At 40.9% G+C, this 27,167-nt stretch overlaps 1 protein-coding gene across 3 annotated transcripts in view; it reads left to right on the top strand.

The window, feature by feature from the left end:
- Nucleotides 1-27,167, top strand: part of LOC108872990 (interleukin-1 receptor accessory protein-like 1) — a 266,950-nt gene that overhangs the window by 59,606 nt on the left and 180,177 nt on the right. For all 3 annotated transcript variants that reach the window (XM_018660973.2, XM_051066061.1, XM_018660974.2), the window contains one exon: nt 547-641. In XM_018660973.2, the coding sequence (XP_018516489.1) occupies nt 560-641 (82 nt within the window). In that variant the 5' untranslated portion in view covers nt 547-559. The remainder of the gene's footprint in view (nt 1-546; nt 642-27,167) is intronic.

The following is a 27,167-nucleotide window of genomic DNA, read 5'->3' as shown; positions in this document are numbered from 1 at the left end:
CATTATCACAACCATTACCATCTCCAAGTTATATTAGGCCACTTTTATTCACCATCTCATTGAAACTATCTTGAACAATTACATTAACAGAGAGATATCCTGATTCAAGTGTACGCCTGATTATGTCATGCTGGTTGTGAGAGAAGTTGGATTCGTGTTGTAGGTAGTTGACAGAGCAGCAAAGTCAGGTTCGCCTTGATAGAGATGCATCTTGACATTTGTATCATCAACAGCCTTGCCCTCATTATACAGTAAGTCCCTGAAGAGACACTGGTATAAATAAAGCAGGCAGACAAATGCTTTGGAGAACAGAATTTGCACATAGAGGTGTAGGATTTTTTCCAGCTGACCTTAGGGCTCGGTAAACATTCTTATTATTGGCTCAGAACTTGCAGGATTTTTTATTTATTTTTTTATTTTCATGCTTTGATCAAGCATCTGCTGCCAAAATCATTATCTATCTTTTTTTGATGTTTTGGATGGTTTCAGTGTATTCACAGCTTGCCTCAGCATGGAATAATAATGCTAGCTTTTGTTTCCTTGTAGGACTGGTTAAAAAATGAAAGCTCCCATTCCCCTTCTGATCCTGCTTCATGCCATTGTGGTCCATTGCCTGAAAGTGGTGTCAAAGAGAGGCTCAGGTAAGTCTCGTCTTTTTACTACAACTACTGCATCCTCCTGTTCTAATGAAAGACAATTCTGAAAACATGAAAAAAAATATGAACAAGTTTCTGTTGTACTCACAGAATCTAGCATATTTACAGCAGCTGCATTAATTGGTACAGATGTTTGATTCCATGGAACCTACCAAGATTTCAGGCTCTTCTCTTTATTTCTTTTTTTTTTTTTTTTGCCTGAAAGCATAAATCATTTTAAGTCAACAGCAAAAGGGACCACATGGCCTTGTGCTGCTATACTCGGAGACTCCAACCAGTTTTGATGAAAAACAGAGCTTATTCCTGTCTTATAACAGCTCGATTTTGAAGTCTGCAACTGCTCAGAAATTCAGTTTGAGGTCCACTGAGTGATGATGGAATATGTCATTGATCTTTGCCAATCAATTGCATGGTAAAATCTTGTTTAATTCATTGTAGAAGATGATTAGAAAGCTGACTTGTTTATTCCTGAGGGGTTTGCAACATACTCCTTAATTACATAACAGGAGAACCTGGAAGGTATTCAGATTGTCTGTTAGTGTGAAAAGTCGGTCCAATTATTAAACATAGTTGTCGCACTAGAACTACATGCCTCTCCAGACTGAAGATTAATTATTTTCTCCAGAAGTATAGATGTAAGCTAAAGGAACATCTACAATGGATAACATGGAACCTAAATACAGTCTTTTGCCAGTCCGTTTTTTTCACTATCCAGAGGCTGCTTGCGTCTGGATTTTTACCCATGCATATTAGACACAGGTGCAGGAATGGCCCAAGGCTCATCAAAGAGTTTTCTGCTTTTCCAGCAGAAGTCCCTACGGGCTATCTCCTCAGATGCTTCACGAGCCATTGCCTGGGGCAAGGATTTGAAACGTGTCCGCTGATAAATGAACACCCCATTCGAGCCAGACCCCCGTCCTTTGTTCCTTCTCTTTCTGATTGTACGGCTTTATTAGAAGCCCTGCTGGTTGCAAGTTAGAGCACCATTGTAAAAGGGGATTCAGGGCAATGAAAGCCAGTTTGAAATTGCATTGGTTTCATTTTTATGGGGTGGGAAGGTGAGTATCCCGGTATGATAGCAGGTATATTTTCAAAGAAATGTTTTTCTGGGGTTAGGGCTCCTTTGTTTATGAGACAAAACTGCAGTTGGTTTAGTCATATTTTTATTGCAGATTGGAAAAGATCAGACTTATAGTCTCATTTAAAATCCAAAACTTCAGTTGCAGTATGGCTTTCTCTAAGCTGGTACTACTTACATGCATTTCGCACTACTCTGAAGGGCCTGTTTAAACAAAATCTAACAATATGCGGCTGTTTGTTTTACTTGTAGTATTTGCATTTTCTATATCAGAGCTAAATACTTGGAAATTAATTCCATGTTATCTACAGTCTCATCAGGGAAAACAGGGGAATCCAGTTGAAATTGGTTGAAGAAATAACTGATTGAATCTCTAATAAGACACTCAACACTCTGTAAACATGTAGCACTTTTTGTCTGTACCTTTGTTAAAAGAAATTCACCGTAGACAATCAAACCTGGAAGTGTCAGCCCATTAAAGGAAATTAAATGACTTGATTGACTCCCTCAGGGACAATGAATCCACTATCTCACTTTCCCTTTCACTGGGCTCACACTTGCACACACTCAAATACACACACTCAAACTCCTGAAACCCCCTCCCCTGCTCAGTGCCACATGTGCCCCACTATTATCTGTAGATGATTAAATTCAAAACACCCCTCTTTGAGTAATGCTTTGTCTGCATTTGTACTCAGGGTGGAACGGTGCAAAAACATACAATGCATATCTGCCATACTAATCCTCAGCATGCATATGTAGGAGAACGTATCCATTTGTCCTCTACTGTGGTTCCTCTTTGCTAGAATGCTGATATGGCCTGAATGGTTGGGCGAACAGAATAATTACACATATTTCTGCTTAATGCAGCACATCAAGTTAGATGTGAAAGTAAAACCCCATACTTGGATGCTGTTACACTGTTGTATATTATCAGTCAGTGATGGTCAATCCATGATGTACAGTTCATTCCAGGAGCTATTTTCAGTTTGAACTTGGTGCCTTTTGTCGGTTGTGCAGCGCCTTGTAGCTGCATTGCTTTCTGCTTTATTGGGGCTATTGTCCGTGTAGAAATTGGAGTTTATGATCAGTTTCTGACCTTTCAGTGCAAAATGACGTGTGTAGAAATAATCTCTTTGCTTTGATTTGATTTAGTTTTAAGAGATTTTCACCTGTTGTACAGTGTTGTAGTGGCATTGTATTCATCTGTGTCATGCCATTGCTATATGTGTGACTAGTTATCTCTCTAACAAGCCAAATACATTATAAAGTAGACATAGAAAAGAGGGCTTGTTGCCAACCCAGTAGGAATATCATCATTAGGGAAAGAACGAGTGACACAGCTACTGTCATATTGGCCTTCAGCAAGACACTTAGCAACAGTGCAAGGCTGCAGTTGTACATGGCAACTCACACATATGAATGTAGTTTAAATAAGCGCTTCAAGTGTTCTCAGAAAAGAACAAGGTGGTTGGACTTAACTGCAGACAAGAAAATACATGTTCAGAGATCAGCATTTCCCTCCTTTTGGAAAAAATTGAGCATGTATTACAAAATGATGAAAATATAAATCTATCCAGGATGAAAAGAGAATTATATATTTTTCTGGTTTTGAGTGATCCATGGACAAACTCTAGCTTTGTTGGTCTATTTCTGTTTCCCTTTTTATCCTTGGTCTTTTTTTTTTTTTTTTTAAGGTCCTGTTCCTTGAAAATGGGTTGTGGTGCTGTTATTGTCTTAAACACACAATCAGCTCCCTTATCGGCCACTTGTGCTGCACCATACAATAGATGTGTGGAAGAGCAGGGTGAGAAATCCCTAAAAGTGCCCGTTTGGTTACTTGGCAGTGAGCTGAATGGAGCAGAATCCTCTTTCTGTGCAGCACACAGCTGCATTTTATTTGATATGAAATAGAATCCGCAGAGTTCATGTAAGGTCTCACTTTAGACTCTCTAAAGTAATAACTATGCATTTATTCTTTTTTTCACCTCTGAACATGGATTACAATCACAGTGAGAAGGAGCTTTGGAGAGTACTGAGAATGACTTTTGGCAGACCTGAATACAGAATAAAATGGAAACGGCATGCACATGCATTGCATAAGTGACTAAACAGGCTGAGTATTACCTAAATACTATAGTGGTTTTCTAAAATATTTCATGGGCATCACCATTCATCTGCATTACACCTGAACTCTGCTATGTCTTCTTATCTTTATTCAGCTTTACTCCATGCAGCTACCTCTGCTTCCCAGGCATGAGGAGTTTCTGTTATCCACAGGGATTTACCGTGATGCCTCTTGCTTAGGAGCAGTTTTACAGCATGTCCATTGATGACGCACATGCTGTCTTGAGGCTTGGACCTGCTGTCTATTTGTCATGACGACCACAAGGCCAACATCTGAGCTATTGCATGAACTGGCTTTTTGTTTTTTTGTTTTTTGAGAAAACCTGAATTCTATTCACTGGAATTTCCTTTTGGTCCACGCTTTTAACACATTTAAGAAAGTAGAAAATCTTTTTTTTTATGTGTCAAATCAACACAGCCGTTAGGAAACTATTCTACAAAGGGGCTGTCAGGAGTTTTATTTTTTAATCGTCAATGGTTAATTTCTAATGAGGCAAACCAGGGGGACAATAGCTCAATCTATTCAGAGCAGTCATGTCATTCTCAAAAACAAGTAGCTTTTCAGTTTTTCCACCCACCAGCTGCTTGCCCCGGCAAAGTTTAGCCACTGCAGTGCAGGAAACATTTCTTTTTTATATTCACTAAAAGTCGCCCCTTAACAAAACTGTTAACACATGTCCCCCCAGTGATCACAGATGACAGCTGTAGATTCATGATCATATCCCGTGACATTGATTGAGACGAATTTAGCCTCTCTCCTCCCCTCTGCTGTACAGTCATTAGTCCCCATTTCTTTGCCAGACATTGATGAGTCCCCAGACAAATGATGCTTACCTTTCCACAGTCTCCCAGTAATTCCAGCGATATATTACCCATAACACTCACACACCGTGAATGCATCATTCCGTTACTCATGCATATGTAAAAAGCAGGGCTCCGACATGTGTCCCTATTCGGAAATGGAATACAGAATCTCCCTCTCTGCTTCCAGTTTCTATTAAGGATGGTCCAAGGGCCTAGCTTGTCATTCTGATGAAGAGTAGCTGTAAATAAAACACGCCACCACAACAAGACCTTGGTTCCCATTAGAGAGCAGCTGCTCATCATCCGTCTCTCCCCACGTATTTATCTACTGCCGCTACAGTAGGTCCACAACATTTTTTTTTTCTCTGCCGACTTCTTCTTCCTGTTCTTACAGCAGGAAGAACCAAGGACATCCTGACAGTCAATTAAATTTAGAGTCTTCACACCCTTCGCCATACACGACTCTGGGAGGATGTCAACATTAATACGTCAGTTAAAGGATAGAATCTTCCCCCCACATTAATGGGGCTACTCGCAGTTTGGCCAATAATGAGGCCCCTCTTAATTGCACAAGACAGTGATTCCTAACAGGGGACGTCAGCGCACAGCACAAATTCAATTACGGGAAGCCACTTGACTTTGTAATTGATATTAAAGGACGTTAAATATGGCAGGAAGCTGTCAGCAAGAACTTTGAGGGAGAGAAAGGGGCACAGCAGTAGTGACCCTTCCTATGCTCTTTTTTTTTTAAGCTTAAGTTTTGGATGTAAAGGCTTGAAATCGGCTCTAAAATAAAAACCTGGGAAACTTCAGCCGAGATTGAAAACCTAAAGCTGAAATCCAGGCTCTCTCTCATCGCCCCCTCTCTCTCTCTCCCCTTCACACACACAGACACACACACACATATATACAGATGCACACATCCGTGCATACCCGCGGTTCATCTTCCCCTCGGTCAATACCACATACCTGCCACAAATGTTGAATGATTGCCTCCACTGCACCGCCCGTTCATAGCAGGCAAGATTGATCACACACATGATATTAGAAATGAAATGGCTTGCCACATGGAGTTGTTTTCCCTCCCGCTGCTCGAAGAGAGAGAGAGAGAGAGAGAGAGAGAAGGCACTCAACAAGTGCACCAGATACAGGCCTCTTGACAACCAAGGGTTACTATGGATATGTGTTCCGGGTTGGAGACACATGACATGGCCCTCCATGTGAGATGGATGACGATCAATCACCTGATTTATGGTCTCTCGGTGGCCTGTTTCCTGACCTGTAATAATGTTACAACACTGCAGCAATTGAGAAAAATGCCAGGAAAGAGTGTAGAGGGCTACAGCACTGTGAAGATGTGCTGTAGGTTCAGGTGTTTGAAGCTCAAGTACTGTTTTTGTTTATTTATTACTTTTGGATTGAAGGCATTTAGTGTAGAAAAATGTCAGCAATGGGCGTGTGAAGCCCTGAGGATGACGGATTTGGGTTTACTGAAATCCTGATTTGGGAGATGGGGTGGAAGTGTGGGTGGAGCTAAGAGGGCCAGACACCTGTCAGTCAAGCAGATATGCCCGCAAACATGCTTGTCATTTAGCCTTACTATGTTTGTAATGAAATGGTAGTCTTTAAAGTCACAATAGACAGGTGAAATAAATTGATACGGGCATTTAGTAGCCATTAGTGATTTATTATTTATTTATTTGTGTTTTGAGCAGTAAGTGAATTTGAATACATAATTTTTAAACCAAAAAAAATAATTTATGTGCCCCCTTCAAAGGAAATAATGATTAGCTTTCTCTTAGCTGTAATAATAGTTGTAGTATATAAATATATAAAACACTCATAAAATGAGTTTAATGCTATTTTTTTTTTTTTTTTAGCAGGGTTAAAGTTTGCCAATACATGCAAATTCTGTGATTTAAATACTTCAAGCTTCTTCTCACCTTTATTTGTTTTGCTTTCCTTTATCAGTTCGTTGTCTTGGAACCTCAACTGTCTGCAGGCATTCAACATTAAATACAAGATATTGCATTATCTCCATTTTAATATTTCTCACTGAAAGATAATACGTTCATTTCAGGCTCCCTTAGCAAATTATGCAGCCCACTTTAACAGCTGGGGCGTTTGGTACCAATTTGAGAGATTATATGTGTGGATGATAATGAGCTTTAGTCCAAAAGAGGATTTAAACATGGAGAAGGCTGGCCACTACTTAATTTAAGAAAATCTGGCTCTCAGGTTTAAGGAAGAGGACTTTAGGGGAAATGACACTCCCCAAAGAACAAAAAAAAAAAAAAAGAAAAAGGAAAACAGTCAAAATGAAAAATAAATAAGTAACATTTGTAATAAGGTTAGGGCAATTTGGACATAAACAGTAATGGTCCCGGAAATTATTTTAATTCCCCTTGACTGCTCGGCTCTCACAAAGCTGAGCCACAGGGGAAAATGAAGCTGTAGTCTCTCTGTACTATGCAAATCGCCTGGAGGCGGCAATGGGACTGTACCCAAAAATATCACACATTTTAACCTGGGGCTGCACTGCATGATTAATCCATGTGGGTACTCCCCCTCATTCTGCGTCGCTTTCCGCCCGCATGTATCTGTCTATCTAGCAATCTCTGCACATTTTTTATGTATTTATGTTTATGTATGTCATTTCTCGCTTCTCTCACAATTGAGATGGCAGCCTGCTCTTTTTAGCTCCCCTCAAAAAAATAAATAAATAAAGGTCCTTCTTCTCTGCAGTGCTGCTGTCCCTTCTGATCTCTCTGCCGTCTCTCTCTGTCACCTTCCCCTGTCTTTATGTTTCACTTAGCATTTCTCCTCAACCCCCCTGTGCATAGGAAGTGATGGTTATTGCCGCCATTGATTGGCAACTTTCTCCTGGAGGCCAGACAGGATCATAGGGGAGCCAGATAGATGTCTCGGAAGCAATACACCAAAGCCCAATCCCGTAATCATCATTAGATTTTTAACTAGGTCGTTTTAACCAAAAAAATGACCTGTTTTATTTCTGTAGCAGCATCTGTGATTTCTGTTTGTAGATCTAATTTGAAAATAGTACCTCTCCTAATATGTAGACCTGAGACTAAATTCTATGCTTCACCTTTAAATTACACACCTGCAGTATCTGTTTGAGTGGAGTGAGATTGGGCTAAATGATAGCTCACATTCCTCCTTGATAAAAAGGTCTAGCTCGAGAAGCGAGAGCAGACGCTCCTTCTTTTTAAAAAAGCAAAGTATTAAGCAGTTTTTTTTTCCTGTCATTTGGGGAAATCAGACAAACTGGTAATTTGATTTCCACTTGTCTCAGCCTTTGCAATCTCAGAGACATCCAATTCTTTTTTCCCAGTGTTGCGACTCTTAGAGTACATTGGTTTTCTATTGATTGTAGCGCTAACTTTGTTTTGGGCTGATGCAACTCAGTTAAGTTTGATTTCTGAGGGGAGCTTCATTGATTTGCATGGCATCATTGTCTCTTGTCATTTTCCAACTTCATCAGCCTCTGTAATTGGAGTCATAGCTCACCTGCCGGTACTCCAACTTAGACTACTGCAGGATTTTAAGAGGAGAACCAACCTATAAAGCAATATGTCTCTGAATGATATTTGTATGCAGGATTATATTTCAAATACACAACTTTCAAGGAAACAAACTAATATACTTTCCCCTCCTCTTAGGAAGAGCACACATTACTTTTTTTAGCCATCTGTGTACAACATAATGCATTGCATATCTAAAGACTTCTGGCTTTACTCAGGGATCGTCTCTCATGATTGATGGCTTGGGACGAATCATGAGATTTTCAGCTTTTTCCCACACGGCTCTCACTCCTACATGCACTGTACTTAATCTGCTGTATTTTACTGGTGTTACAGCACATATATCAGTTTGGGGAGGATTCTCTCCATGTGCGAGAATGAGAGGGAAGGTGTATTTGTATTTGAAGCGACAGGATGATAGATAAGTAGATCAACTGAAAGAAGAGTTACAGTGCAGAGACTACAGCTTTCTCATCACTTTATCATGCACTGAGTAGGAATATGGATTATAGGCAACTGTTCAATACAGTAATGAGCATGTTTTTCCACAAACTAAAGGTACCCTTTTTTCAAATCACATGTTTTCATAGATACAGGTAACAGGTTGGTGAAAGTATTTCATTTTGTAGAGTTAATCTTCTGAAGAATCTGAGTGAGATCAGTCTGAGATAACATTTCTGTATGGTTTGAATGTGCAACCTGCAATCGATCTGCCTAAATCTTCTGTCCTGAAAAGGAGGACGTGTCAAAACGTCACCTAGTTCTTTGTGTCTCGAGCTGTCTTTTAGAAAGCTACAAACAGTCCCTCAGTGAGTTCACACGGCGGCTCTGCTTCAGGAGATTCTCAGGGGACCGCCAACATGCAAGAATCATGTGACTACTGCTTCTGAATGCTTTTTTCCAGGCTGGAAAAGTAGCCTCTATCCCATTACTCTGTCTCTATTTCCATCCCAAAATTGCAGGATGGGTTGATGAATTTCCTATTCTCTCATTTGACCTTGTAAACCAATTATTAGCTTGTAAGGACTGCACTGTAAAAAAATTTAGAGGACAGATAATGTCACTGGATGGGAAGTATATGGCCTTTTCCTGCCTTCAGCATCGCCGTTGTGAAAGAAACCACGTGAATAGTGGTTTTTAATTAGCCTGCCTGGCGCAATGAGCCCGTGGTCACTTCAGAGGTGAAGTTTTGTGAATGCAGGAAGTCTCCCAACAACGTAGCATTTGATGAGGCTGTCAAGCTCTCTCGCGTCAGCCAGGCACTCAGCGTGTGGCCTTTTTCACTGCTCCTTTATTGGAAAGTTTGAACACATCCTCTCACACTGTGTTCATTCCCTGTTCACAGTCTCCCCGTCGCTCAATGACAGCTAAGAACAAAAAACACTACTCCCTTGTTCTCTTTGTACATTTTCTTTCCTTTCGTCCTCCCCCCAACCCCCACCCCTAATTCTTTTTTTAGTCAAACTGGGATTGGTCAAAGCACAATCAACCTATTTCTGCAACAAGCAGAGGCGCAGTGAATCCTTACAGGTCTCAAGGGAGTCCTGCCAAGTTTGGGGCTTTTCAGTTTCCCCTTTTTTTTTTTTTTTTTTTGTTGCAAGGGAGAAAGGATGTAAGCTCACTCGCCGAGGAGTACGCCTTTGTTGGTAGCAGGAGACTGACGCACTGCAGGAGTTTTGGAAACAAACCAGGTTGACTCTATTCTCCAGGCCCTGGCTGCTTTTCTCACCACTGTTCTCTACTCTGAAGATACAAGCAGGTCCCATTCAAATCCCACTGCTTAGCATTTTTATTATAATTAGCAGGGAATTACCTGGTATTCCCCCCCCATAGGAAAGTCTGTCATTTAATCCACAGCTAAAGCACCTATTGTTTGGGAAGAAAAATGCTACTTTAATTAAGACGCACCAAATTTGTTTTTTAAAATCCACTCTGTTCAAAATTCAGCTCAACTATCTCCTGTAAGCCTGCCTTGTAATTTCATTTGACATGATTTACAGTGAAGTTCCGTCACATATTTCCCTGTCATGTTTATTGCTTGCGTTTGATGTGGCGCACGGTTGAAATATTTAAGACCACTTATTTACAATCCTCCAGGGCCCAAAAAATGCTAGAAGATGGCAGTTGATTTCCCTGCAGTGCGATGATCAATAAATTCTACATATTAATTAAGTCCCACTGTCATCTCCAAGGCCTCTCCCAGGCATAAGCCCCCTCCTGGTGTCTTATTGGCCAATCACGGCACAGCCTCTCCCTCAGCGCTGCTCCCCTGCGTTCATGAAACAAACATGTACAGGGGAGGGAGGGTGGCTGCGTCAGGAGTGTGTGTTTCTCAGTGATCCATAAGGAGAAAGAGGGGGGCATCATCATGTAATTTACAAGAAGTATTTTTCATTTCTTCCTTTTTTATATGACATATAGTGGCAGCTCCGTAAATGTGAAAAGTTCTCAGCTGTGGATCAAACAGCCATGAAATGCTTTTATAGCCCTGGTGGCCTTCTAAAACGATTAGATTCTATTAACGTGTGAAACGTAAATAAAAGAGATTGAGAACATGACAGATTTCAGTCCTGGGGATACACATTTGCCTCTAATCTCTTTTTTCTTAGAGCTGAAAAGAGGAGTTAAAAGGAGAAGAGACATGTAGAGGGAGTGACTGTCATTACAGAAGGAGCCTCTTAAGTCGAAAAAACACAAAATGTCTGGTTGGAGGCAGTGGAGGCACTGTAGATTCTGCCTTCATTGTAACAGTGCGGAGTCTTTATTAGCATCTTCGGCTAACTGAGAGGCACTACAGATGTTAGTAGGCGTTGCGCCTCTGATTCTTGCCAGTAGCCAAGCAACACGGCACGCCGCGACCTCGCAATCCCAAGCGTTTCCGCAGCTCTCAGCACATCCTCGCACACAATCTCGCTCTCCCCAAAACAGGATTAAAAATTCAACCTTTGCCTGCGTCGTGTGTGTGATCTTGCCAGAGGGTAATTAAACTGTTTCTGCGCCGTTCAGCCTCTCATGAAAGTTTTCCCCTGTATATCATCTGACATCAAAAACACTTAAAATAAATTGCTGTATAAAAATGCGGTGTTCAGGCAGCCAATTAAGGTTGATTCTTGAAGTGTTAGCCTCTGAGCGTGTGTAATGAGGCCCATAGCTTAACTGTGAAGTCTGCTAGCTGCTGTTTGACAAAAGATGTTTTTTTTCCCTTTTTAATCTTTCGTTCCCATAGAGCCTAATGAGTGGTGGAGATGCTATCCTTTCCCATCAACAAATCAGATGATGGAAGAGACAGATCAAATAGCGTGATGAATGATTAACACCTCCTTTACAATTGCACTGACCTTACAGTTTTTCCCCACACCTGCAAAGACAATTAATTAAAAGGGACCATTGTGATTATTTATAGGCGGTCTTTAAGCTATTGAATTTACTTGCAACCTACGGCTTATTGTCCAGGTGAATGAAACAGCTGGGGAACGGCATAACAAAGCAACACAGTTTATGGTGCTATGCTATTTTGATTTTTGACAAGTCATCTGTCCCAGTTCCAGCCCTGATACACTCCAGTTCAATTCCAAAATAAAAGTATCCAAATCCCATTCCAACACCTTTCATTTGCTCGGCATTGAAATTCAAATATGGCCTGATTATAATGTTTAATGTGCATGCCACCCTCAGCGATTTTAAAAGCGTGTGATATAGGCATGAAAAGGGCCTCCTTTTGCTGTTTGCAACGCTCTCTAAGGCTCTCTGTCGCTTTTTTGTGCACCAAGTGCCTGGTCTTGAAAAACACAAGGACAGCTAAGGATTATGGTTCTGTATGCGTCTTTCTTTGCCTTTAATATGCAAATAGAAGATTAGCTTTGGAAGGAAACTGTTTGGCATGGGAGTTATTTTACCAGGAGGTGATGCTAACCATTCGCACCTTTTTTGATTTTTTTTCTTTTGCCCTTCTCAGGATCAGACTTAACTATTTCAGCAGGAAACGGCATCCAGAGAGCTAAGCAGGGCACTGAGGACATCAGGAAATGCTCACCTCTTAGAAAAGCACAGTCTTGTAGCCTATAGCACAGGATTCATAAATTACAACTGCTACATGCAAGTAAAATACAAGGCTTCAATAACATGACTCAGTGTTATTAATTTAAGTCAAAGGCATGTGTCAGTATTTCATTTGAACCACATGGCAAAATTTAAATGATGACTCTCTCTGCATGGCTCAGGCACATCAAACAAAATAAGAAAACTACATCTCTGCAATTCATAGCAAAAGCCAAATGCAGCCGAGTAAATGACTTTGGTATTACACTGTCAGAAAACCATTTCAAATGTGCCATGGGAAGCAATTCCAGCATTTCTTTTGATCTCTAGTGCGGAGGGGAGGAGGAAGGATTAGGAAACATTTCATATCATGGAATTGTGATCCTAGCATTAGAGCTATACAATGCGCATGCAATGTCAACATCTATAATTGAGTGATTTAAATGACCTGATTTCAGTGTGTGGGCTACCTCTGCAAGTTGCGGCTGCGTCAGTGCGTTTAACCCTTTCAAAACACGCAAGGGTAACCGATGACGGATCCGAGCACCCATCTAGAACACCATCTCGAGGTTGCCGCTTCTTGGCATCCCCCAGGCGTGTTTGTCAAGTGAAGCCTCAACTCTGTTCACCCATGTGAACAGGAGATGAAGTGACCACCGCACTCACAGCGCTGTCGGACACACAGATAGAAGCGTGCTAATAACACACTCAGTACTTTCCAAGGCAAAGTCTGTCAACTATTTGTTTATTCTGAAACTTAAGTAAATTGAATTTAGATTGAAGGCTCACTATGCTTATTAAATCAGCATTCAAGCGACATACACCTCTGTTGTTTGGAGTATTGATTCTGTGCACACACACACACACATGTTGAGACAGTGAGGTGCAGATTATCCAATCAAAGTCCGTGCTGACCGTGTACAATTGATCAGAGTACATTTGCTCAGGGCTGACACCCCAGTGGGCATTCATGGATTCTCAGGCTGGCTCAGAGGGGGGTTAAGGATTATTGACTGCAGGATAAAGGAAATAGAGAAATCTGCAGAATAGAGTCACCAAATAATTGGATTAAACAAACAAATTAGTGTGCTGAATGCGTCATCAGAACAATGAAGCACCCCAAACACTTCCTTGGTGGACTGTTTATGCTGCTGAACTGGCTGTTCGGATCCCAGGTTTTAACGCTAATTGAGACAAGATGAATGCTCCGGCTATGACCTTGAGTGATTGCCGAGATTTCTGTCAGCATTAACTTAAGGCAGACATGACAATTATACTCTTGTTGCCTTTCACACACGTCTCCCCCTTTCCTAATTGGTCAGTGTGTGGACATTTTTCCCACCGAGATCTTGTGTGCGCACACCCCCCTTTGACTTAAGCATAAAGGACATTCTTGCCTTTCAGTCTCTCTCCAAGGCTATCAAAGAATCCAAATGTTACCAGTCTGTGTGTTTGTCAAGCCATGGAAGTGGCTCTGTTTTATATGTTCCCTGACCTCTTTCAGGCCTACAGAATGGAGTCTGTGTGTGCCTGAGCGGCCTAATTGGGTTGACAGCGGAGTGTCTTGCCTCTTGCTCACATGTATGACATCCCAGTTCCTCGACAGAGCGGCCTGCCTCCGCAGTCCTTTAGCTGTCAAAGGTAGTAGCACTTGAGCGAATGTTTAAACAAGCAGCCATAGACGACCTCGCTGCTGTTGACTCCACCAACCGCTTTTTGAGTGTTTACATTTTTATTGTTAAGTTGTAAACACTTACAGACAAAACCAACAGCGGATGAAATGTGGCTCAGAGTTAATGAATAGATTTTAATGGACACTCTAGGAATGTGTTTGTTAATTTTCTGTCACTGTGCGCGTGTGCGGTTTTAATGAAGCTGAATGAATTGTGCATCGGGTTGCTGGTGCATGCAGCGTGATTATGTTGAATATGTTCTCTCTGTTGTGTAGCGGCAGCAGTTTAAACGAGGCCGAGTGGGAGGAAGGATGGCGGGGATAGAGGAAGGGCAAAGGGAGGCAGAGGCAAAGTGGAAAGTACACGAGGCCAGGCTTCATGAATTCATTTCCCCTCTCTCCCTTGTCAGGGGGACCTCGTCTGAACCCATTATGGCGGTAACAAGGTGACAGCGAGCAGTCTTGCTACGGGTTCTGGCCTCCGGAGCTGTCTGGCTGCCCGTCTATGTTAATTAAGGGAGAGAATGAAAGTGTGAGGTATAGGGACGCTGTTAGACAAAAACGTTTAACTAGATGGCCCGAATAAGGACAGAGTTTTCCTCTTTCTCTCAAACGAGTTTGCAGCTTCGAGGTGGAGCTAAATAGACAGTGATTCATGCTGAGACCCCGATTCACATAGGTGAGAGAGGTATACAAATCACACCACAGGCACTCAGCAGACCATGAATTATTGAGACCCTGTTACGTCTGTCATGTTGAATTTTTTAAAGTTAGAAAGATTGACCATTCCCATTCCCTAAATCCATTTTCCTTTACACATTATTTAAACAACCGGTCACTGTGGTCTCTAAAATAATGTCCTTTGTCAAACCAGCTGGTGTTTACGGATTGGCAGAACGAAAATGTTTGGCATGTTTGTCAAATGGAAAGCCTTTTTCTCTCCTCAGCCTCCCCTTTACTGTGGGAAAAGTGGCGTCATTTTTCTGCAAGGGAAATGGCATTGGCGAAGTTCACATGGAGAACGTTTTTAGTGCAAAGTAAGTGGGCGATCAGGAGATGTCATCAATTCCAATGCATGCCAGTTGCCACGGAAACAGAAGTAGAGAGGCTTTTCTCAAGGATCCTGTTAAACATTTAGAGTGCGCAGGGCCGAGAGAGAGACAGAGAGACAGAGAGACAGAGAGAGCAATAGAGAATGTGTTGTGGACAATTGTCCATCTTGTCCATGTTTTTTTTTTTTTTTTTTTTTTTTTGATTATAAGTGTAGATTATGTGGGTAAATTTGCACAATTGATTTTTACTTAAAGGTCCCATTTCTATTACCCAAGCAACACAGTGGGAAGTGATGAAATTATACAGCTCACAAACCTCCGATTTACCTAAAGGCATCATTTTTACAGTACAGCTGAATTTGCTAACTCTTCCAATATCTCCTTAATATCAAAAGTAAAAGTGAGGAGCTTTTCAATAGAATATGAATTGTGTAATGGCACGATTTCTGAGTCTTTCTTCTTAGTCTCAACTTCTTTCTTTTTAGATTAAGGAATAGATTGATTACACACATTATTATTAGCTTTGTCTACCAGTTTTGACAAATGAAATAGCAGTCATTGTTATATTTGTGTGAGTAAAAAGTGCAAGACGACACCACCCCGCCACCCGACTCGGACTTTATCTGTACAAGTGACCAAAACAGTAGCTGAGCTTGGCACAAAAGCACAACAGTTGTGTAGCGCCTTCTGATCGAGGAGCCCTTCTCCAGTGGTAATCTCCCAGCAGACAGGCCCTAAATGGGAAAGGGCTCTTTGCGGTAACGACGTGGGCTCAGCAGATAGGAGCTCTGTGTAATTCCTGTTAATTACTGTCCAGGAGGCGATAAGACCTGGTTGGAGAGGCTAAGAGAAGAGATAAGGAGGATCAGGGATTCGCCTGAAGGATTTTCCACCCCTCGGGCAAAAACAGTCCAGTTGTCCAGAAATAGTCTAAAGTTTGAAGCTGTCTGAAGTAGTTGTTTTTTTCTTCACCAGCCGAACTAATGGGCGTAGTGCCTGTTTTGACACCCATTTAAGAGATGTGGTAGAGGGCGAACTGGAGGTTTTATCTCTTAAGGCATCTGAAAAGGTTCTCTGAACAAACAGATTTCCTGACTTCTCTTGTAATGTTTCGATTCAGTGTTGGTATCCTAGTGTCAGTTTTCAAAAAGTGAATTAACGTGTTTCCATTATGTGGATGTTATTAAGAAGGTGCAACGAGATTACATCATTAAAAGAAAAATCTGTGTGTCTTTTGTAACATAATTTCTGTCAGCCTTTATTGAGCCTCTAATCTCAAGCAGCTATATCACATGGTCTTCATCTGCAGATTGATTTTTGCTCAGTTGTCATGGAAATTAGTTTAGTTCAAACCCTGCCTGGGGAGCCCCTCTGGGTATGCTGATGAGGACCATGTGGTCAAAAGCTCCAGAATGAGCTGTAAGTGGACCTTAAGTTTGTGTTGTTTTGTATCGTCTTGTTTCCAAGGTCAGGAGAGAGTTGTCAGAAGTTCAAAAAGAAAACACTTTTGCAATATTGAGCAAATTAATTTACATCTACTTCTGTGTTTTAAATTTCAGTCGTTTCCACTTCCATTGCAAATTCAAAAAGCACATCAAAACAAGCATATGGAAACACTCTTATAGTGCACTTGAGTAAGACCATTGATGCCACAGCAAATATTCACAGCATGACTTGAGGGATTTTCTTTTAAGAATAGTTCAAAGCAATTCACCAAAAAACATGAGTCCTATGAGACCCAATTCATTTCTTTGCCACATTCCAAGCCTCCATTATTATGCGCCGGGGATGAATCTTACAAGTTGTCAGTCACCTCTGCTCTACCGTGAAATCAGACCAAATCCCAGTTGCTGTTTGTCTGGTTTCCACCGCCGAGACGTCTCCACAGACCTCTGACCTGATAACAAACAGGGCAGTTCATTTGTGCATGGAAAGGAACCGGTAATGGGTGACACTGTGGTATGAAAAATAGGAGGCTGATGAGAGAGGACGCTGTGTGGTTCTTTGAAGGAACCGAATCTTACATGGTGAACTGCAATGGCTCCCTGCGGCTTAAAGTACGGGGATGTATGAGCTCATATTGAAGAAACGAGGCTAGTTGTCTAAATGCATTACTGTAATAAAACCTGGGAGGGGGAGTGGTACAGTGTATCAGCGTGTTGACCTTGTTAGTATTACGTTCTTGAATTGCTCTCTGGTGTGCGCGTGCTGGCAAAGGCGCGCCGTGGTCTGACTGTAAACTCCTCAATTCTTATTTTCTTAGCTTAATTCTCTTCTTTGTTCCTGCTTATTAACAGTTCAGCAAAGGAATCGTGTCTTCTTCTTCTTCTTCTCCGCAGCTCATCATTAGCAGCCGAAGCATATTGCGCACTTGTAATACACAGAACACCAAGATACTAATTACCTTTCAGTCACCAATAAGGCTTGGTTTTACCCCCTACTTCTCACTGAACAGTCGCCACTGTAAAGAATCTGTTTCAGTCTGGCGTTTGTTGAGCGTCTACACAAATCACGCGGAATATGACAACCATTCATCAGTTTGATAAATGATTATCAAAGAGAGCTACTGAGAATATGCAAATTTGGCTGCTTAGTGATCACAGTGTACCTCACTCTTAGTGATTAGAGAGCACACACAGTTTCTCACAAGTAAGAATAAGTAGTTTTTGATTACACAGAGGGATTTTTTAGTAAAGCTCTTCCAGAGGATTCAGTAGATGTGATTCTACAGCAGAAATAGATGTAAATGCTCATAATTGTCTCCTCCGTCTCAAATGGTTTCTCATTTCATCATATATTGCGATTAAATTAGTCAAATGTGCCTAATGGACCTTTTATTGTTCCAGATATTAGACAACACAGAAAATTAAACATGATCCACTTGTCTTTTCTAGTAATAAATGAGTCATCTTATGCTTTCAAGTTTGATAAGCCATCTTCCCCATTTTAACATTCTCCTTGAACAGAACAAAGCTGGGTCCACTTAGGAATAGTGTTCCCAGTTTCTTGTGAAAAACCTTGATTGGCCTCGCCTGGCCTGCACAAAGTCCTGACCTCAACCCCATCCAGCATCCTTTGGATGAACTGGAACACGGACTGCGAGCCAGGCCTCATCACCCACAGCCGCTAATGCTCTTGTGGCTGAATGGGGGCTAAATCCCTGCAGCCAGGTTCCAAAATCTGGAGCAGCACCTTCCAAAAGAGTGGAGGTTGTTATAGCAGTAGATTAATGCACTTAGTCTTGGAATGAGATGCGCAGCAATTAAATATCAGTCTAAAGTTCAGGTGTCCTCATACTTTTGGCCACACAGTGTAGTTTTAATTCATTTTTATAGGAGCAAACATTTATTTATTGAATCAATAATCTCTTACATTGTGTTATAATCATTCGCCACTGGGTCAAGTTTGGCTGGAAGTGCTTATCAATGACACAAAACACTTTACGGCACTTAATATTTATAGCACATCCCTAATCAATTGCTTCACACTTCTCATAAACAACATGCAACCTGTCCACAGCTGCAAAAATAGGTAAACTGAAAGAGACTACCCTGCACAATAAAGATGGTGCGTGAGGGAGTGAAGGAGACAACAAGAAGCAAGAGGGATGGTAGTGGGTGGGTCAGTAAGGAAAAGAGATTGAGGGGCATGTGCAGTGGCTGCTGCAATGTTTAAAAAAAAAGAAGAGTGCATTCTGAGGGAAAAAGGACAGTGAGGAAGGACGGTTCAGTAACTTTCTCATCTGATAAAGCCATTCTGGCTCCACATGACCCAGTTTCCACAGAGCAGATTGTTAAATGATAAAACTAAAACTGACATGTACTCACTGAAGTATTTAAGTGTGTAAAGTGTGCAGGGTAAGCAGGTTGTAAAATCCTAAATGGAATGGTAGTGTACTGTTTGTTTGTGTGTGTGTCTGTGTGTGTGTGTGTGTATGCATCGTGCGTATTTGTGAATTCATCTTTAACGATGCGAGCACTGGTGCAAGAAACAAAAACGAGGGTCATGGCGAAGAACAACATTACAGATGCTGATACCTGGGAAGAAGATTTCATTTCACTCTCTTAACACCTCCATGAATATTTCTGGTCATATAGTGTAATACAACAATAACAGTGTGTGTCAATCTCAGCATGCTTTAATGATGTCTGGTGTGTTACATGAGGTGGAAGACTCACTTTTTGCTGGGATGCTTGACAAACGTCAGTTATAGTTGATTATGTAGTGCTGCTTGGGTTATATATAGACATTTTTTTATACACCCAACACTCAATGTTGAATGTAGATTTGTTGATTTCACTTCCGTTTTGAGGTCCTCAAAGCTCTCTATGTCTCAAAAAAATGATTTCGATATGACACTGCATGAGTGAGAAGAAAAACAATATATGTACATGCTGTCAGAGCAGAATCCAGTTTGTCCACTTCCCACTGCATTAGGATGCTATCCATTCATTTTTACTGCCCGTAGATGTGGAGGCGAGCTAATATAAACAAGATATAACAGGCAGGAAAGCTAATATCTCCTTGGGAACAACTACCAATTTACACTGAGTTACAGCAGTTTCAGTTGGATCTCTGTGCTGTAGTTAGTGTTCCTCAAATGTCTAATGCCTCTGATGATCAAACACAAGCCTAAGTACTACAACAACACATCTGGAGAAAAAGTTCTATTATTTAAAGAAACAGTTACGCTATTTTTGAGATCAAGTTGTATTTTTACAAGAGAAAGTTTTCTATGACAGAATAGTTATGAGAAAAAAAAGACCCATCATTTCATATTATTTAATATTTCAAGATTAAGTATTAAAAGTATTAATTTAATAAAAAGGTTAGAAAAGATTTTATCTTTTTGGGAAAGTCGTAAAAAAGTAAGTATTTTGAGATGCAGTTGTAATCATATAAGCACCTTAAGCATCATAAGGAGAATACTAATATGAGAATAAAGTTAAAATCTGGCGCACAGGCTAACAGACTGCTGTTACATTATGTGGACAGAAGTAAAAAAAAATCGATTACATTTTTTTCTTGTAAATAATGCAGATTGATCTTGAAATATTATGTAAAACTCTTCTCTCAGAATATTCCAATTTTATTTTTTATTTTTTTGGCCTTTAAACTAGAGGTAATTGTGTAACATGGTCATTGTCATAGTCTTTGCATATGTGAACTCTTGGGTCTACAGTTTGAACAGCATTTATTCAAAGCAAACAAGCACTTGTTGCTGCAAGTATCAGTATTAGATCCAAGTATAGAGATGTTGTTTTGTTTTTACACTTAAATGCTTTTTAAATGTGACTGATTTCTTGACTAGTCTAAAAGTATGAGGGATTATGGAGGAAGAGAGAGGGAAAAACAACACATTTCTGATTGACGAAATCAGATCTAGAGTTGCACAACAGTGAATTACAGAAAGCATCATGATGATATTGTTGCTGTCTTGTCACATCACAAGAAATACTGTCTAATGTAACAATAAACACCCCGAAGGAACTTTTACTTCCCGCCACCTAGCAATTTTGATCAATTTGTCAAAATGCCATGACGAGTGTGAGAAAGATAAAATGTGTTTAATAACACACATGAACGTTTGTCATCAGTAATATCCACCACTGTTTTCCTCTTTCAACAGGGGGCCCTTTTTAACACTTCTGCAAGCAGGAGAGGTTGTCGTAACTGCTTCAGTGTCACTTTAACAAGTGTCTGATGCCAGTGTTAAGGGCTGATTATGTAGATGAGGCAGCGAGCAGGGACCTTGGTGCAACTTGTGAGGAAGTGCGAGAGGTAGAGGTAATGGTGGGGAGTACTCAGGGTTATTCCAAAATACATCCTTACCGTTTACACTTCTTTATTTTTTGTAATTTTTCCTCTCTGCCAGCCTGTTTATTCTACTGTACCTTTTCCTGTTAAAAATATGAAACTAGTGTTGGGATTTAGCATTTTGCACAGCACAGACCCCAAATCTGTGTTTCCCTCTGAGTGGACAGTTCAGGTGACCTGCACCCCGAGGTATCCTGAGAATATGTAAATGAGTGTATCTTGTTAGTGTGGTGCAAATATGGGGCAATAAAATAATGCAGAGAAAGACAGGGGAAAAGCACTGTGCACTCTATGGCTCTCTTGCCCCAGAGTGCTCGGTGAATTATTTATGAAAGTGCTGACAGAAGAGGAGCAGGTTCAACAAGGCGCGTTTCTCTGGGGGGCAACACCAGCCGACAGTCAGGTGGGGCTCAGTTTGTCTTTGGGCCTCTGGATTTTAATGATGGTCCAGTGGTCTCGTTATGCGAATCTACAGTGTAGCTTTTCTCCTGTGTCAGCTGAAAAGAGCGGTTGCGTGCGAATCTGTAATCTCAGCTGTGCCACCCCCAAACAATTTTTTTTAATATGTACTCTTGCGCCATCGCTTCCACTCTTAGTTTTTCCTTTTAGAGTCTCTGTCTCCATTCCCCCCCTCCTTGCTTTCCACACTTCATTTCTCATCTTGTTTTTATACATCCCTTCACCGGCATGTCTATTTCTGCTCTCATCCCCTCTGTCCGCCTACTCCCCACTTCCATCTCATACATCTCTGTCTGTCTCCTCCTGCACACTCCTAACACTATCACTGATGATTGACAGTGCATTAAACATAATGTAAATCATTCCTCTTAACCTGCATTAGCTAATTAGACGTCTTTCTAATTCTGTTCTTGCAGCAAGGCAGAAAAAAAGCCAGGTTAGCCATGAAATCCAGTAAGTAATCAAATATATTTTTATCAAAAACACTTCATTTTCAGCGTTAATCAGCCTGCTGTGATGTGTGAAAATGCTGACAAACATAATACTTATTTACAATATCATAATATCAAGAAATGATTGCATTATTATCCCCTCCCTCTTGCTGAGTCCTTTTATCTGTGTATTAGTAAATAAACAGAAATGAACTGAGCTGGGTCCACCTGCTACACATCCTTGCAGCAAAATGTATTGTGAATTGTCAATTTGTTTCACTACTCGACGAATTAAAAAATCAACCGTAGTTATTCAGTTGTTTTTTGTTTTTTTCTTTTTTCCTCTGTCGAATGTTGCGTCCCCTGTGCGATTGGATGCTCGTAGGAGTGCTCAGCGGCAGGTTTTGGCGCTGCAGTGGCACTTTTGGATAGAGATTTGAGATTAGCCTGTGAACCTTAAGGAGCCGCCCACAGGATTTTACCAGCAGGCAATGGATATGGCTGCAGCCGATAAGACATAAAAACACTTCAATAAAACTTTCATCCCTTTAGAATTGCTTTTTTCCCCTTTTTTTTTTCTTTTTTTGGATGTTGAAAACATCATCTCTCCATAAAGTTGAATAAGGTCAGCAGCAGGATCTGGAGAGTTTGAAGCCCAGAGATGGGAATAACTGATGTATTTACTTTTTTTTTTTTTTTTTAACCAGAAGTAAATATACTGTTAGATCTTAGTTGATGGAGCTGATTGTTATAACAGTGAATATAATGACTGAAAGAAACATCATCATTCACAAAAACAAGCTTTTCTTGAAGCTAGTCAGAACTCCTTAAAGCTCTTACAATAGACACAAAGTAGAAAAGGAATATGCACAGAATCATTTCCCCCTCTTGATTCATTGGTATTATTCAAACACTGCTCTTTACAAAATAGCATATTAAAATGTAGAGTCATGCACAGTAACTAAAAAGCTGATTTCTCAATGGTTTCTCGCTCACATCTTGAGATTAGGAAAACAAGCTCACGTCCCTCTTGTGCTGTCGCCGCCTGTCTCCAAGTATCATCTTAATGTAAATCATCGCTATCAAGAAAGATTACAATTCACATTTTGCAGCCCTCTGACACCAAACGGAGCAGTGTTCTTCACAACTGTGATGCTCTTCTTAATTAAATTTTGTATCGACCTCACTAAACTGATGCTGCCGCGCTGACAGTCCTGTTAAAATTATTACTTGATGTGCTTACCGGTACATATTGAGGTACTGTAAAATTTTAGTGTTGTGATGACTCACTCTGCCGTTCTCTCTCTCTGTCTTACATCCCGCCGCTGATTTCTTGATCTTTTGTTTGAAGCACAAGCATCTTTATACTAAGTACACACATTTCCTCAGCAGGGGTCTTGTTGTGACCTTTAATATTTCCTTTAAAACTGCTCAAATTCAGATTTTTCTACCAGGGAGATATTTGATTTGCTGCGTGACACCTTATATCTTTATATATTTTTTTCTAAAAGAAACCCAGCATAAATGGCAGCCTTATGACACTTATCACTGAACATTGTACAACCACGCTCTTCTTATCCCAACACCACCACCCTCCCTCCAACCCACCATCCTTTGCTCCTCAGGGCTACTGCATAATCTGACAGCACCTCCACTTATAGGTCTTTTCTGTCAGCCTCACCTCTCCGGAGAATGGACACATCACAGGTGTCAGCAACAAGAGTCTCCGCTACCACCAATCTCCCCCAGGGGCTCACTTGTCAACAGGAGCAGCACCTCCAATGTTTGACCTCAAGGGAATGAGGAGACAAGGGGCGGGGTGGATTTGACTGATAAGTGCAGTTAGGCAAGAGGTCATAGGAAAAACTCAGTTTCTCAAATAGGATCATGGCTTTGGATTCGGGTTTGGCTGTCTTTACATTAGCTGCATCATACTTTATATACAGCATTATACCCAAGAATCTGTCTGTCATCTATCTGTCACTATTTTGAGTAGGTTTTTAAGAACTAGAGAGGTCCCTGATAGACTTTTCAACTCTATAATCAGCCATAGACCTGATGCAACAGACACTGAGACGGTTGGAACTAATTACAGAGACCTTTGTCTTTATTTTTGGTCATACAAACACACAGTTATCAGAGCTGCTCCTCTCAACATGTCATGTCAGTCGATTTAAAGCACAATGGGCGAAGTCAGGAAATGTTATTCAGGAGGATTTTGGTGGCTATGTTATCTCGCGGGCTAGCTCGAGCGGCTGGAACGGAACTGTTTGAGCACACTTATTTTGGAAGGTCAGGTGATAAGCTAATTCTGCTTCATAGTTTCAATTTTGAAAGCTAAGTCATGCTAACGAGCTAACCAAGATAATACTGTTTCACAGTGTTTCATCTGTGCTTTGAAGTGGTTCCCAACATTTTTAGCTTTTCCCTTAAAATAAGCATTGTTTACTCGCAGCCTTTTGTCCTTTGCTTCTTACATGTGAGTATAAGCTGTGAGCAGTAGATTTCTGTTCCTCTCAGATTGTTTTATTTGAATAATTTTACATGCCTGTACAAGAAAAAAGGAAAGATGACGGAAAATAAACTGATTTTGTGTTGCAGAAGTAGGTTTTCAATCTTTTTTTTCTTATCTTCTTCATCGTCTTACAGCCACTCAGTTTTATCTCAAAATGCCTTGAGCAGGTCCTGACCCCAGGTTTGGAGCCTTATTACCTTGCAGCAATGGCCTGTAGAATGGCCTGTATTTTGGTGCCATAGTTAAATTTGACAACATGTAGTAATAACATCATGGTTGTGTCATGCGGTTTGTGTCCTGTATCAGGCTTGTGTGGATTTATTGCAGAGTTTCTCAGCCTCTTTGGAGACCTAATGTGCCGGAGTATTTTCTTTGGTTGGAGCTTAATGGGCTGTTTGTGTTTTCTGCACAGAAAACACACTTTCGAATCCAGCCTGAATTCTGCTTGCTTATCTCCTGTGTTGGGTACAAGCTCACACAACCCCTGTTTACATGCAAGCAAAGTCCTGCCCTTCATATCCACACTATATTCCACTCTAAAACCCGCTTCAAATTAAAGTCACGACTTGGGTATGAACTGCTTCATTCAGCATTACAGCCCACATTCCCAACTGATAACAAAGAATTGTTCTTCTGTATCACATTTCTACCATTGTGGCCAAATCTCGCTCCCTGCAGTGCATTTTCACAGCATACATCTATTATTTCTGCACTATTCCACTGCGATCAGATATGGCACATCCTTCCCGAAAATCCCCAACTTTAACCTTGTGAAAAAGCTTGCAGATTGAACTATCTCAGCAGTTCCCAGCATCTCTAAGCTGACAGAATGTCTTCATAGCAGTTCAGGGCTCCTCGGTGCCCGTGAATCTGTGCGTCATCCAAGAGTTTGACAGGCGAGTGCACTGGGGCGCCCACACGTGTGCGTACCAACACACATACACGGGCACGCTCTCTGGTGAGAAGCAGGGGGCCAATTATGGGCTACTGTGACAGGGAAGAGCTGTAGGTAAGTCAGCGTCCCCCCAGGCAGGCCACAGTGCACCCGACACACTGCCAGCATGTCCACTGACAGTGATAGGAACCCTATGATACCTCAGTATGAGAAACAAAGGCACAATGGAAACCTTAAAGCTGTTGTGAAAGATATGTTGGCGGTGTTTTCTCAGCAGACACTATAATCAGATCATATTGAACTGTGCTGCAGTGTGCCCACTCGCCCACTCACCGTCTTTATTGAGATAAAAATTAGCCCGTGTTTCTCATGAGGATCTCATCTCTTGGGCTAAAATTGGGGCCAGTATCTATGAAACATCTTTAACTTGTGAGTCAAAAAATTCCAGGTAATAACTCAGACTTATATTGGCACTTTGAGAAAGCTAAAAGAAAGTTTTGGCAAAGTCTAAGCATGATTCTGAAGTACTGACTGCAGTGACACCCTAATATAATGATGTAAAATAAGAGCTATAGTGACATCTCCCATCAGCTAATAGCATCAGCATATAGTGATGGCCTCCATGGTTTCGGGACCATTCATAATGTATGCTACCTTGTCAGCTAAAGTTATTTTAATGAAGCTTTTGCAAGTGCAGTCTAACTCATTAGCATTTAATATCGCATAAAGATAATACACATATTAGTGGTATAAACATTATCTATAGCAGCTTTGTGATGTAGTCCTACCTGATATATAGTTTAGTAAGACTGGGCAGGAAAGTAAGACTAGGTTAATGTTTTATTTTGTTAATACTGCATCAAATGTGAAATCATGCCCTTTGAAAAGATGTGACCGTCTGTCTCATGCTTGAAAATCTGTGTTCATGTGTTTGTTTGAAGCTACACTTTGGTACTCGACTCGTTGGCCTTAAATCACGGCGATCCCATTATGACAAACGTGTTGACTGCCCCGCTTTTCAGTCTGAGCGGGCGGCATGGATTCTGGGAAGCGCAGGTTTCATTTTCTCGTTATTCTGCAAGAAGGACTCTCCACAGCTTGAATGAAATTCGAAGGTTAATTTAAGTGGCAGGAGTGGAATTAAATGAAAGCTTAATGTGGACACACAGTCAGACTCATATACAGTACACACACTCACAGGCAACATTTGAAACTGTGAGTACTGAAGTCCAAAAATGGAAGAGGGTTTCACTTGAAACATGCGTTGAAACCATGTGTGGTTTTACAAGCTGCGTCATAGCTCGTTAAATGCACACAAATGTCCATACTGCACTCATTGAAATGCATCTTCACCGTGATATTGCAAAATGCAGATTAGTGCTTCCCACAAGAACAGAAGGTGGTTTATTGGGTGAGTAATTGTATTTTGACATCAACTCAAAGTGTTGGGAATGATGCCAAGACATGTGAGGCGGCAACAAGTGAGTGCGCTCAAAATCCCGTCCGCCCCCCTGCTTAATTATCTTTACATGCCAGAGAAAATAAATTACCCTCCTCCTCAAGATTAATAATATTGCTTTGTGGGGTTTTTGGCCATAAGTTGTGGAATAATGAATAGTAAAAAGACTCATGTTGCCTCTGGATTGACTGCAGAAAAGTTGGCGAGCTATTTTGGGATCAAAGAAGTTTTTCAAAGTTGTGATGAAGTAGATTTAATTCAGTGACAACTCAGCAAAGTTGAAGCCCATATTCTGCTTCAAGAAAAACATCCACCTTATACTAGTACAAAATAGCTGTTGGTTAGTGTCCATTCCATTCTGGCAGCTGTGTATTTTTCTCCTTCCTGCAGATACGTAACCAAACAGGCAACATGACATTATGTCCAGATACCTCCAGTGGTGCCACAATAGCAATTGACAGCGCAAACATTTCAAGCTTGAAATTTAAAGTGCAGAGGATTCTTCTTCCACTCAACACTTTGCACCAACATTCAGTCATCATACAGGGAGGAATCTAAAGTAGAGGTGGTGAAGATACCAATTTATTTACCGACAGTAGACTCAAAAGCCCAGAATGCAATT

This window comes from Lates calcarifer, linkage group LG7_2 (assembly GCF_001640805.2).
Source record: "Lates calcarifer isolate ASB-BC8 linkage group LG7_2, TLL_Latcal_v3, whole genome shotgun sequence".
NCBI lineage: Eukaryota > Metazoa > Chordata > Actinopteri > Centropomidae > Lates > Lates calcarifer.
Note: the sequence above shows the minus strand (reverse complement) of the source record. Positions and strands in the feature narration are given on the sequence as shown.